General features: G+C 48.8%; 1 protein-coding gene across 1 annotated transcript in view; it reads right to left on the bottom strand.

Annotated features, from left to right (window-relative positions):
- Window positions 1–323: 323 nt before the first annotated feature.
- The window catches only part of ARHGAP1 (Rho GTPase activating protein 1), a 30,598-nt gene continuing 15,999 nt past the window's right edge, over window positions 324–14,922 (bottom strand). Inside the window, exons 4-13 of the mRNA XM_006896716.1 lie at window positions 12,393–12,480; window positions 3,066–3,197; window positions 2,696–2,782; window positions 2,389–2,487; window positions 1,912–2,019; window positions 1,754–1,830; window positions 1,471–1,548; window positions 951–1,079; window positions 652–755; window positions 324–524 (exon numbers count right to left, since the gene is read on the bottom strand). Of these exons, the coding sequence (XP_006896778.1) occupies window positions 336–524; window positions 652–755; window positions 951–1,079; window positions 1,471–1,548; window positions 1,754–1,830; window positions 1,912–2,019; window positions 2,389–2,487; window positions 2,696–2,782; window positions 3,066–3,197; window positions 12,393–12,480 (1,091 nt within the window). The 3' untranslated portion in view covers window positions 324–335. The remainder of the gene's footprint in view (window positions 525–651; window positions 756–950; window positions 1,080–1,470; window positions 1,549–1,753; window positions 1,831–1,911; window positions 2,020–2,388; window positions 2,488–2,695; window positions 2,783–3,065; window positions 3,198–12,392; window positions 12,481–14,922) is intronic.

Genomic DNA, 14,922 nt, shown 5'->3' with positions numbered 1-14,922 from the left:
TGACTTGGTCATCCATGGTTGCCAGGGAAACAGCAAGAGAAAGCAGGAAAGAGGGTGCTGGGCTTCAGTCCTTCTAAGACCGGAGGAGCCAAGCCCAGCTCCGGAGTGCCCAGCGCGAGCCAGGCCTCTGGGAGGCAGTGAGAAGTATAAGGCGAAAAGAAAAATGTCTGTGGTAACAGTGAGACCTCCAGGGCCATGAAGTGGGCCGAGCAGAGCGGAGGTTGCTGGCCCCCAGCTTGGGGGGCGGAGCCCCGGGCTCCCATAAGGCTGAAGCCAAGCAGAAAGAGTCCAGATTGAAGGGTCAGAGAAGGAGGCTGGAGGGGCAGGGGCTGTGCTCACTGCCCCTTGGAGTCTGGGGGAGGGAACAGCTCGCCCTGATGATCCAGTAGGAACTTAGTGAAGGTGTTGATGGGATTAATGGCCTTGAGAGTAATGGCGGCATCTTTGGCCCACAGCAGGTTCGGGCCGAAGACCACAGCCAGGTTGGTGTTGCTCATCTTGTTCTGGTCACTGTGGGAGGAAATCTGTGGAGGAAATTGTTAGGTTGCAGTCAGTAGTCAAGGAATCTGTTCCCCACTGTCAGCGGCCGGACTGGACCAACAGGATGGCAGCTCCCCGCTCTCCTCCTTCTACCCCCAGGTGAGGTCTCACCTGGACTAAGAAGGCAGTCAGGAAGCGAAGCACCTGGTAGTTCTCCTCAGGCAGTGTCTGGAGGGCCTGCAACGTCACCTCCACTCTCTGGCTCTCGTCAATGTCTATGAGGAAGAGTACCCAGGTCTGGTGAATGCTCACATGGGGCCAAGGCAAAAGGGGAGACCCCAATGGGTCTTTCCTTGGAGATGCTGACAGCCAGAGGGGAAGGATGAATGGAGGGCCAAGCACGCCACATCTGGCCCCGTCCCCGGTGGGAGAGGTGCACAGGGTGGGGAGGAGGGAAGAGGGACACTCACTGAGGAAGCCCACAACGTGGGGGTAGAGGTCAAAGGTGAGCAGGGGCTCAGGAAGCTCCCGGAGGAAGGTCTTGAGGATGACGGCTGGCAGGTGAAGCTCATTGTACTGGTCGAAATCAACAGGCAGCCCTGAGGGACGGGGGCATTAGGGATGGGTGGGGGGTCCCCTTCTTGGCCTGCACACCAGCAGCTCCTCCCAGGCCAAGCAGACCCACTTCCCAACTTGGTCTACACACCCTTCCCTCCAGGGGGCCTCCTCGTGCACCTGCCTCCCCTTTCCTCGGTGACAAGGAAATGCAGGTTCCAGCCATCTGGGCAAAAGGCGCCCCCACCTCACACCTCAGTTGTCCCCTCCTTCTGAAAAGGCCTCAGTTCAGGGGCCAGAAGCCAAACTGCTGAGGTGGCAGGAGTGGGAATCTTATCAAATGCCTAGGACCCTCTGACAGGGACAGAATCTACCCTTCTCTACAGGCAGAGCAGGCCAGTCACAGTGACACCCATCCCTGACAGGACCACTCACCCATGTTGTACTTCTGCTGCACTTCCCGGACAACCTGGGTGCTAGCCGACCTTCGGAAAATGCCCTCAGTGGTGAGAGCTGGGGGGACAGGGGAGATGGTGAGCCTCAGAACGGCTCAGTCAGGGTCACTGAGGGTCAGGTCAGGGTCCCTTGGGTTTGGAGACACTGGGCCCTCTCTTTGGCAAGGAGGGCTGGGGTCCCAGCTGAGAAAGTTAGGTGTGGGTTGGAGGGGAAATGTGGGTTCGGAGGTGACAGAGCCAAGGAGCAGCGGCCTGGCGCTCACCGTGGGCCTGCAGGTAGGCGACAGTCTCTCTGAGCACCAGTGGGACGGGCTCCTGCTCTGGATTCTTCTCCTGGAGGCTGAGGGGACAGGGCGGTGAGGGCTCTACAGGCTGGCGTCCCACAGCCAGCCTTGGGCCTGCCCACCTCGCAGATACTCACTGCTGTAAAGAGACCCCAAACTGCTGGTTGGGCAGGGGTGGCCGGGGTGGCATGGGCTTGGGGGCCGTGGCCGGGCTCTTCTGTGTGGACTTGAGGAAGTCATCGTACCTGCAGGAGAGGAGGTGGTCAGGGCCACCCGGGGCTCTGTGTCCCACAGGCACCTTGTTACCAAGCATGACTCATATGGATCGTTTCACTTCATACTCAAGGAGACCCTGCTTTACACATGAGCAAGCCAAGGCTTTGAAGACTCCCTGGCACAGCTCTTAAGGGCAGAAATGGGACTTGAACTTGTTCTTCTGACCCTTCACCCTAGCCCTTAATCATTACTCTCACTTCCTCTTGTCCTGAAGGCTGCCCCTTCTCTCAGAAGCACATCCAGGGCCCCCCCCCCATATCTCCCAATTGCACTTGAGCACTTGGCAGATCTCCTTCCCTCAGCAGCACACCCAGCCCCCCCTTTCCCCCCAATCGCACTTGAGCACTTGGCGGGGGATCCCTAGTTGCTCCAGTTTCACGTGCTCACTCAGCTCACTCAGGTAATTCACGTAGAAGATCTTCCGCCCAAACTTGAAGCTGCCCAGGAAGAAAAGGTGGGGATCAGAGTGGGGGGCGCTCTCCAGAGATCTTCATTGTCCCCTCAGCCGTCCACCAGACCAGAGGCCCAGCCCCTTAACCGAGGATGCCCCGCAATGATCTTTCTGTTTCTGAGTTAGAGGGGAAGCTGGGGGGCTTCTCCCCTGGGGGGCAAGCACTCACAGCCAGGTCATCCTGGGCTGCTCACCTGATGAGGGGCTTGAAGAGAATAAGCAGGGTCTTGATGAACATGGTGGGGTGCACGATGTACAGGGCCTTGATGTTCTTCTTGTACCTAGGGAAGGCAGAGTGGGGCACTAGGACATGGTGGGGAGTGGGCAGGGACAGAGCTGCCTGCCCTAAGCACAGTTCTGGTCTGACTGCCCCTGGCACGCCGGCACAGGTGCCACTTCTGACCCATGTTACAGATTAGGAAATCAAGGCTTAGAGGGGTCAAGTAATAGTGAGGGCCACAGAGCAGGCAAGGAGAGAAGCAGGACTTGAACCCAGGTCATTCGGACTTGTGCTTGCTCCGACCAATACGGTACCTGCCTCCCCCCATCCCAGCCACAACCCACTTGCGGTCAAATTCCCGATAGGCGTCCCGGAGCCAACTGAGGGAGGGCTTGTTGTCGCTGGTCAGGCCGTGGTGCAGGTAGAGCAGGGTGTAGTCACTCTCCACATACTGGTCCAGCGTGTGCTTCAGGTACCTGCCCGGAGAAAGCCCGCTCAGGCCCGATCCACGCCGGGCCCCGGTGGGGCCTGGGACTCTGGTCGCAGCCCTCCCCTAGCACCGGACCCGTGGGTCTCTGCTGGCTGCGTTATCAGCCACTGTCTAGCTTGCAGAAAGTCACAGAACAGTGCCTGGGCAACAACAGAGCTCTCGGGTCTGAGCACTGACCAGAAGCAGGAAACCAAGTAAAAATGGGAATACTATTCCTCTCAGAAGGGTGCCTCAGAAACTCACTGCTGACCCTCCAGCAGGCTTCTAAAGCTTTCAATCCCATGGGAGATTATCCACCTTTCTCCATTGGAGACACTGGTGGATTCGAACCAGCGAGGCGGGTCATTTGGGTTAGCATTACAGCACCCTATGGACTACACCACCAGAGCTCCCTAACAACGCTGACAGCCACCGTTTAGTCAATGCCAAACACTTCACGTTCCTATCCCCTCCTCTGAACAATGGAGGCCGGTGTCATCCCTCTCCTAGGACTGAGGACAATGAGGCTCAGAGAAGTCAAGTGCTCACCCAAGGCTGCACAGCATGTAAGGGGTGTGTGGGTGAACACTAAACCAGTAATTCCTGACAGCGCTGCCTTTTACACCAGACTCTCCAAAGGACTTAAATCACCGCCTGAGAGGAAATCTCCTGGCCAGGAGGCCTCTGTCCTGCTCGTCAATGGGTGTGAAGGACCAAAGAGCTACTTAGCCTCACAGTGCACAACACACAGAGCCCCCCAAATACAAGTACACGTTATAGAGCCCACCCACTTGACGGAGAAAAATATGGAAGGAATGAACAAGAATTCAAGAAAGGGAAGGAGCCACGTGTGAAACATTCTTCCTGGAAGTCAGCCAACACTCAGACTCCTGAAGAGGCACCACTCCAGGCTGGGGGGACAGGAATGACAAGGATCCCCAAGGGAAGGGGAGCGGGAGGGAGGAGTCCAATCCACAGCAATTCCCAAACAGCAGGCCAAGTGCCCAACTACAGCTTGGCTTAATCGAGAGAACTCAAATACTGGCCCAGCGTGCAAGGAGGTGGCCAGTCATGGATTATTATTGTTAACTGGGACCACTATTACCCACGCACTAAGAGAGGAAGATCCTCAACCAGATGGACTGACACGGTGACTGTAACAACGGGCTCAGGTATATCAGAGATGGTGAGGATGGCACAGGGCAAGGCGGGTACAAATCTGCTGTTTATTGGGTCATTGTGCCATAGTTGTGTCAAATGCCACAATGGTTACCCATCATGGACAGTGTTTGGAGGACCTCCCCAGATTGATTCAGGTTTGGAAGCAGGAGTGGCATCCACTTCCGAAACCACATGCCTCTGGAAATTCTATGAACATAGAGAAATGATGTCAGTTATAGAACAGGGTTCAGATCTTTTGTTCAGAGGATTGCCATGAGTTGTATTCGACTTGACAGCACTTAACCATTGCTAAGTGAGACTAGTGGTGTTCTATTTTGGAGGAACATTCTTCTAAGTTGTACAGCACTCTTCTGTCAATTTGTTGTACTGAGGTAATGTGGGTGATGCTGAACCTTGTGCCACTGGGGTGTCAAATGCCATAATGGTTGCCCAAAGTGGACAGTGTTTGGTGGAGTTCTCAGTTTAAGACAAGTTTGGAAGCAGGAGTGACACCTACTTTGTAAACCTCATGCCTGTGGAAACTCTATGAACTTGGAGAAAAGACGATAGTTACAGAAATGCTTCAAGTCTTTTGCTGATAGAGTCACTATGAGTCATGCTTGACTCGATGGCAATCAACAACAACAAGGGGTTATGATCAACTCAGAAGTACCTGACAACAGCAGCAACACCATCAGGGAGTGCGGACGGCCTAGTCTGTAGGGTGGAACGTGCTGACCTAAAGGTGGCACCTCTCCAGTGGTTCAAACCTGCTATCAGCCTCTCAGGACAAAGATGGGCACTCGCTGCCTGTACGATTCACAACCTTGGAAAACCTGAGGGAGGGTCAGCTCTGAGTCAGTTTGAGCTCCACGGCAATCAGCTTTTGTGTTTCAATACCATTACAAGGGGCCCTGGTGGCACAGCATGTAACGCATCCAGCTGCTAAGCAAGAGTCTGCAGTCTGTAGCCACCAGCCGCTGGTCTGGACGAAGACGAGCCGTCCCCTCCCACAAAGATTCACAGCCATGGAAACCAGATGGACAGTCACTGAGCCGGCCGTGACCCCACAGCAGTGGGTTTTCTGAATATCCCTCATATACATTTAGTACTTCCGGTTTACAAAGAGTGAGAGAGAGAGAGAGAGAGAGAGAGTGAGTGAGTGAGTGAGTGAGTGAGTGAGTGAGTGTGTGTGTGTGTGTGTGTGTGTGTGTTTTACAAAAAATGGCCTGGTGCAACTGGCAATACAGCAAATCTTACAGTGAAAAAAGTTTTCTCCACTGATGGGGTTTTGACCTTTAGAGTCCAATAAAAGGATGTTTTTATCAGGAGCTGTAAACTGTACCTTTTTATTGACCCTATAAAAATGCCAATACTAAAGAGATTATCAGAGAGGAGAACAATTTTTGTAGAAGGTTACTAATTGCAGGGTTTTTTTTAAAGAGCAAAAAAATAAAGCTGAGCAAAAAAAAAACACAAAAGGTTGGACAATCATGAGATCTATTAATAGAAAGCCGCCCAGGAAGTTTCTGCAGACAGCGTGAACCTGTGAAGTTGGCTGCTGGGACTGCGGTTTCCTTCTGAGGGCCGTGCACAATGACACTGAGGGCTCCCGGAGGGCATGTAACAAGAGTGTGTCCCTGTGCTCTTATCTCAAGTCCACCTTTCTGAACCTATGTGGCAATATTTTTTTGCCAAAGGATGCTCAGAAGATAAAAATGTCATGCAAGATACAAAACTGAACCCAGAGTTCAGTATGTGTTAATCAAAGAAAATAGTGAATAATAGTGGCTGCTGGGTTTATGAAATTACTATTTTTTGCTTTCTAGTTATCAGCATGTTTTCTTTAAGGAGCTTTGGTGGTGCAGTGGTTAAGCACTCAGAAGCTACATGACAGACCGGCACTTGGAACCTTTCGCCCGTCGGGAGCAAAGACCTGCAGAACCGAAGCTAAATCAGTTGATCATAAAGAATACTGCTTAGTACATCCCACGAGCAGTTCTACTTTGTCTTGTAGGGTTGTCGCTGTGAGCACACACAGCAACACTTCACCTACATTTTCCTAAATTTTAAAAATTCAAAAGACTTAACCTTATGCGTCAGCAATGAGTCACTTGCAGCTTCACAATTGGATTTGAGTTTGAATACCATTACGCTGTAATACACTGCAGACAGTGGTATTTCAGGGACACTTAAAACCATTTGCTGTTGCGTCAGTTCTGACTCCTGCAGCCCACGTGTGTCAGAGAACTGGGCTCCACTGAGCTTTCAATGTGGATTCTTTCTGAAGTAGATTACCAAGCCTTTTCTTTCAAGTTTCCCTGGGTAGACTTGACCCTCTTACCTTTCTGGTTAGCAACCAAGCCCTTAACCATTTGTGCTATCCAATCCCCAAGGCTGGGGACACACACACACACACATTCTTCTTTTTACGGAGCTCACAAGAGACCTGCCCCAGAGCATAAAGCGCATGTCTGCCTGACTTCTCACACAAGCTTTCTATTTCTGTTTCCAATCTGGGTAGACAGCTGGGGAAAGCTAGATTTGAGACAACCGACTGAATTCAGTATGACAGGACTAATGGCAGTGCCTCGCTGCCCTCTGCAGAGACTGTGACCAGGCTGGGGCAGTGGAGGTGATGGTGGGGTGGGTGAGCCTGGGAAGGGTTGGAGGACAGGTAGCAGCAGATGGCAGAGGGCTCCCTAAGCCCCGAGGAAGCCCCAAGGAAGGTGCAGCCTCCCTCAGCAAGCTGCCTCCTGGAAAGCTGGGTGCTTTCCTCTCCCCATACTGATTTCCTCCCCACTCAGACTATTATCTGGCCAGGAGTCTGTCACCTGTTATGTCACACAGTGTGATAAAACCAGAAGGGAGAGGGTGTGACTCAGCCACTCTCAGGCTGAGCGCTTTGGCCTATTCCTGGCTTGCCCCGTTTTCTGAGGAGAAGTGGGAAGGGAGTTTAGAAATCCAAACAGAAATAAGCCCCCAGACAAAGGCTGAGGAATGCCGGAATCTGGCCCTTCTTCTCCTGCCTCACTCTTGGCCTGCTCCTGCCCTGTACCATCCCAGTACATGTGTACATGCACACCCACCACTACCACCATCACCATTCAGGATCTTACATAACTAGTCCATCATTTCTGAAAGACTATGTATTTCAGAGATGTGTTACGCTGTCCAGGAAAGATGAGCATGATGGTAACCATGCATACATATCTACACGTCCATCGGGCAGTTGGTGAGTGCTCTCCCTGTGAAGTTCCATGTACTGTAGGCTGGACAGAGAGCTCAGGGCCCAGGGACACAGCTCTGATCTCACTATGGACCCAGAGCCTGGTCCAACAGCAGAGGATGCTTGTAGGAAAAACACCTATCAAATTGGGTATCAAATCAGCCTTTGTATTTTGTGTCAAGAGAGTTGTAGAATAACCTGTGGTGTCAAGGGTTTATTGATCAAAAATCCTCATCACTGGGCCAACAGGCAACATCATGACAGATGGAGAAAAGACTGAAATTGTCAACAATTTCATCTTACTGGGATCCACAATCAACACCACTGGTAGCAGCAGCCAAGAAATAAAAAAGACAAACTGCACTGAGAAAGTCTACTGCCAGGGTCCAAAGTATTTGAGAAGCAATGATGTCAATTTAAAGACTAAGGTGTGCCTGACACAAGGCCATGGACCTTTTTTTTAAAAAAGACATTAAAAAATGTATTTTCTTTATTTACTTGGGGGGATTATTAGAAGGGAAAGGCTCTTGGCGAGCTCTGGTGGCCTAGTGGCAAGAAGCTGCATTGCAATTCCATAGGTGTGCGGTTCAAATCCACCAGGTGCTCTGCTGGAGAAGGAGGAACAATCTCCTCCTATACCAGTCAAATCTGATTTGACAGTACTCACACACATAAATAATAAAAATAAAAATAAAATTAAAAAAAAAAGAAGGGAAAGGCTCTTGAAGGAGAAGGGGATGAGAAAGCCACAACAAAATTCTTTGGCAATGCAAGGCTTAGTCCTTAATAGGATGGACAAGGCAACACAACTTTATTATTTTCTCAATGCTAATAAAGCTTTACATATCCAGTAAGTGCTACGGAAACAAGTTTCCAGATAATTTAGTCTTTTTTTCTTTTTGGATTTCCATTCATACGTTGTTGCACACTTTCTTCCCTACCCACACCTTCCTCTCAGTTCCCCTTTCTCCTTGAAGAGAAAAAAAATTCTTTCATTGTTACATAATCCTCCCCCCACCCCCAGTCCACTTTACTTTGCAGCTCTTATTCTGGACTCTTGTCATACCAATAATACCTAAATATATATTCTTTTAAACAGTTCTCCCCCTCATCTGTTTCAATGCAGTATACATTATTTACCCCCTTTTCCCCCCAACCCCAATGTCAGTCCCATTTTACAACAGTGGCACATGCACTATTTGTCCTTTTGTGACTGAGATATTTCACTCAGCATAATGTCCTCCAGGGTCACCCATTTTGTATATTTCATGAGTTCCTTGTTTTTCAAGGCAGCATAATATTGTGTGAATATACCAAGTTTCTCTATCCATTTGTTTGTTAATAAGCAAGGCCATGGACTTTTCATGCTGTGTATGCAAAAGCTGGATGATGATTAATATAACAGAAGAATAATTGATGCTTTTGAATTGTGGTGTTGGGGAAGAGGACTGAATATCCCATGGACTGACAAAAGAACACACAGGTATGTATTGAGAAAATTCAGTCAGGGTGCTCCTTAGAGGCAAGGATGGTAAAGCTCCATCTCACATACTCTGTGCATGTTAGAATTGGTTATAATTTAGGGGAGCTCTGGTGGCCTAGTGGCAAGGAGCTGCAACTACAATCCCAGAGGCGCACGGTTCAAATCCAACAGATGCTCTGCCGGGGAAGGAGGGACAATCTCCTCTTGTACCAGTCAGATCTGATTTGATGGTACACTCAAACAAAAATAATAAAATAAAAAAATTCAAAAATTAAAAAAAAAAAAGAATTGGTTATAATTTGGAAAGGGGTCTCATGTTTGAAAAGGTAGAGGGTCCACGAAAGAGAGGAAACTCCTCAATGCGATGGATTGGCACAGTGACTGCAGCAGTGGGTTCAAGGTGTCAGAGATGATGAGAACAGCACAGGACAGGACAGGTTCAGAGGGTTGCTAAAAGTCATACTTGACCTGATGGCACTTAACAATTATTTTTTGTGCACTATTTTATTTAACAGTTCTGTGTACACAGAGGACAAGTAAGTTTTTATTTGCAGTATCTAGTCTTTCTAGATGGTTACAAGTGCTTCGAGTATTAAAAATAGAAGGATTAGGGTAACACTTTGTAGATAGCTTTTTAATTTTTTTTTTTTAATTTTTATTGTTGTGTACCATCGAATCGGATCCAAATGGCACAGGAGGAGATTGTCCCTCCTTATCCAGCGGAGCATCTGGTGTTTTCGAACAATGTGCCTTTGGATTGTATTACTGTAGATAGCTTTTTTAATTAGATGGAATATACTGCCTTTGGAAACGAAACCGTTAAACACCTCTGTGAACTCTCTAGTGGTTTATTGTTGGGCTAAGGGAGTTGGGGGGCGGGTAGAAACTGCAAAAGATGTTTTGCTAGTATCTACTAGAAAATTCCAAATTATCCTTTGACCTGTATGTTACGTACTTTTCATTTAACTTTGCTGTAGTTTATAGATGTTGTGCATATATATGGGACAAATAAGTCCTAATTTTATAATATCTAGTCTCTAGATAATAAGAGGTTGCCAATGTATGACAAAAGTAGTAAACACACACATTTTGTATGCTGTGTTAAAAATTCACAGAAAGGTTGTCTCCTGAAAATACTTTCAAAATTACATAATAAAACTACCAAAAATACCCCTACACAACGTATGTGTGTGTATGTATATTATATATTGAGTTAACAGAACCTAAACAGTCTCAGAAATCTGTGATACCAAATTTACCTGAGCACAAAACAGTAGTTATATAAATAATGAACAACAGTAACCTCATCAGATATACAACTGCACAATCAAGGCCTTACATGTGGATGATTTTTCAATCTTTGAAGCATTTCATATACATTATCTCACTCCTGTGAGGAAGCTGGTGTTGCTGGGTGCCTTCAAGTCATTCCCAACTTACAGCGACGCCACATGACAGAGTAGGAACTGTCCCGTGGGATTTTCATGGCTATAATCTTTACGGGGGGAGCTCTACAGGCTGCTCAGCCACACTCTGTTGGTTTGAATCCACCAGTGGCTCTGTGGGAAAGATGCGCAAAATCCTGTCACGCGATTTACAGCACCGGAAACCTGCGAGGCTCCGCTGTGTCGGCTCTGACTCGATGGCAAAGAGTGAGGGAGGGAGGGAACCTTCATGGAAGCAGACTGCCAGACCTTCCTCCTGAAAAGGAGCTGTGTGGGTTTGAACTACCAGTCTTTTGGCTAGTAGCTAAATGCTTAACCATGTTATTACCTCTTTTTCAAAGGGGAAGAAAAAGAGGTTTCAAGAGACGAAAACCCTTGTCGGGGAGGCACAGACACAGGTTCCATGACTGGAAGCCAAGTCTGCATCTTAGCCAGGTGCTCACGTCACACAAGAGTTCGCTCAGATACAAGTAATTCTCTCTCACTTATTTCTTTGCAGTTTTCTGTACTGGCTAATTTGATATGAACTTACTTATTTATCTAATTCATGCTTATTGGTCCTTTGTTTGTCAAGGTTATAGTCACTGAGGATACAATAAATTCTTTGTCTCCACAAAACTTGCATGTTAACAAAAAAATAGGGATTTTTAACAGCGAAAACAGAGAGCAATAAATGCCGGAGAGAAGAAGGAAGTGGTCTGATAAACAGGAAGGAGCAGGGTCAGTGGGAGAGAGGGGAGGGGGAAAAGTCTTTCTGGAATAATTTTTACTAAATCTTCAAATTAGTTATATAAGATACCTAACATACGAGGGAGCTCTGGTGGGCTCGTGGGAAGAAACCCACCAGCTGCTTCACGGGAGAAGGATGGGCAATCTCCTCCCGTGATTAACTGCCTCTGAAAACCCACTGGAGGGTCAGCTATGGGTCGTTTCTGTCTTGACGATACTCAACAACAACCACCCCAAGTATATAAAAATGAGACAGTAACAACTTCTTCATCTGACTTCTGCCTTTTGAAAGTGTCCAACACTGTCAATGTAGCTGACCTTTGAGTTTTCAAGGCTATAAAACTACAGGAGATTGGTTACCTTCCTCCCTCAGAGCCACTGAACCACCAGAAAAGCATATGTTCTTTGGACTCCATACAGACTACACCACCAGAGGCCCCTTTGGGAATACTGAGTAATACTGAGTTTTATTTCTGCCTATTAAACAACAGATCATAAAACACTGCATGCGTGTCCAAATACACTCCAACTTTCAATGCCGTGGAGTCAGGACAGAGTCATAGCTGAGCTTCCAGCAGGTTTCTGAGGTTCTATGTCAGATGCGAGGAGCCTGCTGTGGATTTGAACCGCTAGAGAGGCGTGGCCTTCGACAGCACCCTCCCTGCTGACTAGGCCACCAGTTGTTGTTTACCATCAAGTGGGAATTGACCCGTAGCAGACCTGCCAATGGGTTTTCAGAGGCAGTAAATCGCACAGGAGGAAACTGCCTGCCTTTCTCCTGCAGAGTGTCTATCTAGTATATTAAAACCAAGTACATTTTATTGGCAGTACAATTCCTTACCACTGAGCCACCAGAGCTCTCCAGACCACCAGTGCCATTGTGTCAGACTGACTCAAAGCTGACCCTCCAGACGGAGGAGGCTGTCCATCCATCTTTCTTCCACATGACAGACAGATTTAGATGAAGGTATTTTTTTCTCTACAGAGTAGAATTATTCACTAGATATACTTACCTTCATTTGAGAGAAAAAGAGTTCCTTTGTGAGAAGAATGGACACATGCCTGGAGGTGGCGTGCTCAGTAAGGAGAGGTGCACAGGGTATACAGGGGATCAAGGCGAAGATCCTACCTCCCCTTGCCCCCACTAATACTCACCCCAGGAGTTTGCTGTGGTCCAGCTGGTGGCTAGGGGGCATTCGACAGGCACTGAACACAATGATCTTCCTCCCAAACTTGTCATCACCTAGACGCAGAGAGAAGCAGAGCACAGAATTTAGAATGAGCCAAGAGAAGGGGTTACGACTGCAATGGCACCTGGCCTGGGGACCAGGACCATCCATGCCAGGTCCAGAGTGGCCCACACAGCACACCTCTGGGCAGTCCCTGCCACTCAACCTGGTGTCACTAAAGAAGGAAGGCTGGCTTGCTCTTAGGGCATTGAGAGGTGTATTAAAAGCATAATATGACTTTTTATTCCCCCCTCCAGTGGAACTGCTATGGTTCTTCCACAAACACCCCTCACTGAGAAGTGTTCGTGCGTAGAACATCTCTGGAAACTCCCCTCCCAGCAAGTCTGTGGTCACTGGGAAAATCAGTCTGATCTTTTCCAGTCTGTGTGTGTTGATTGTTGTTATTGTTAGAGGTCATTGAGTACGACTCATAGTGACCTTATGAACAATAGATCAGAACCCTGGCCTAGCCTGTGCCATCCTCACAATCTCTGACACACTTGAGCCCATTGTTGCAGTCACTGTGTCAGTCCACCCGGTTCAGGGTCTTCCTCTCTTTCATCATCCCTCCACCCCTCCAAGCATGATGTCCCTCTCTAAGGAACAGCCTCTCCTAGCAACATGACCAAAGTACGTGAGGTGATAAATAGATGGCATTGCAACCATCCTGCTAGTCATTTTTAGGGATGGTGTAATCTCTATTTTCCCCAACCTAATGGCTGTGAGTCTCCAGAGGCTGGAATCGGCCAGCCCCTCCTCTTGCTGTGATTCACGGCCCCGGACGCCCGATGAGGGCTGCCATGAGTTGGGAGCAACTCCATGGTTGTGAGCTCACTAGTCATTTTTAACCACTGAAAATGCTTTCTATTTTGTGTGTGTGTGTGTGTGTACCGTCAAATCAGATCTGACTGGTACAGGAGGAGATTGTCCCTCCTTCCCCGGCAGAGCATCTGGTGGATTCGAACCGTGCGCCTCTGGGATTGTAGTTGCAGCTCCTTACCACTAGGCCACCAGAGCTCCCCTTGAAAATGCTTTCTGACTTTATCACTAAAATTATTGACCAGACTTGATGTGACTGACTGCTGGTCATTCCTAAAATTCCTTTCTTCTCGTTTTTATGCACCGTTGAATCAGAATTGACTCATAGCTGATCCTCCAGCAGGTTTTCACAGGCAGTAAATCCCACGGGAGGAGACTGACCATCTGCGTCCCACGGAACCACGGGTGGATTTGAACCATGTGCCTTTGGGTTGGCAGTGCAGCTTCTGACCACTAGGCCAGGAGGACTCCCTTTTCTCATTGTTGTTATGTGCCACTGAGTCGTTTGCGACTCATAGTGACCCTATGTACAACAGCCCTAAACCCTGCTCTATCCTGTGCCAATCGCACTGCCTCTCACACTCCCATCCCGATTACCCCAGTCACTGAGTCAATCCACCTCATAGAGGGTCTTCCCCTCCTGCTCTCTCCCTCCACACTACCAGGCATGATGTCCCTCTCCAAGGACCTGTCTCCCCTTACATGTCCAAAGTATGTCAGACGAAGCCCCAGAATCCTTGCCTCCAAGGAGTAGCCTGGTTTAACCCTCTCTAGGATGAATCTGTTTGTTTTCTTGGCAGTCCAGGGTACATTCAACACTCTTCTCCAGCACCACAGATTAAAGGCATCAATTTTCCTTCTATCCTCCCTAGTCATTGTCCAACTCTCTGATGCATAACAAGTGATTGCAAAGACCATGGCCTGTATCAGGCACACCTTAGTCTCCAGAGAGACATTGTTGCTCTTGAGTTCTTTAGAGAGGTCCCTCACAGCGGATGTTCCCATCGCAACATGTTTTTTGATTTCCTGGCTGCTGGTGCCAAGAGTGTTGACAGTGGAGCCGAGCAAACTGAAGCTGTGAACAATCTCAATCTCTTCGCCATCCATCCTGATGCTGCCAATTGGTCCAGTGGTGAGAATCTTTGTCATCTTGACATGAGCCTCAGTCCATAGTGAAGGCTGCAGTCCTTGACCCTCTGCAGCAAATGCATGAGGTGCTCCTCAGTTTCAGCAAGCAGGGTTGTGTCATCTGCATACCGCAAACTGTTAATAGATCTTCCACCAATCCTGTCACCACACTTCTCCTCATAGAACCCAGCCTCTCGGATAATCTGCTCTGCATACAGGTTGAAAAGGTATGGAGATAGGTTCCGCCGCCAGAGACGGAGTTCCGCCGCCAGACAGGCTGGGAAGAGACCCAGGAAGAGCAATAGTCAGCCATCCACCGCAGAACTCCAGAGGAGCGAAGACTACCCGCCATCGTGTGACACCCCTGCAGCCCGCACCTGTGTGACCACCGACACACAGGGTGCTGCTGTATAGACAACCAGCAGCGCCCAAGCCCCGCCCCCACCTCTTGGTGGTAGTGTCCAAGCCCTGCGCTCCTTACCCCCCTAGTCCCTTGCTTTCCTCCCCTT

This window comes from Elephantulus edwardii, unplaced genomic scaffold, assembly GCF_000299155.1.
Source record: "Elephantulus edwardii isolate Elephantulus edwardi_28Jun2011 unplaced genomic scaffold, EleEdw1.0 scaffold00189, whole genome shotgun sequence".
Taxonomy (NCBI): Eukaryota; Metazoa; Chordata; class Mammalia; order Macroscelidea; family Macroscelididae; genus Elephantulus; species Elephantulus edwardii.
Note: the sequence above shows the minus strand (reverse complement) of the source record. Positions and strands in the feature narration are given on the sequence as shown.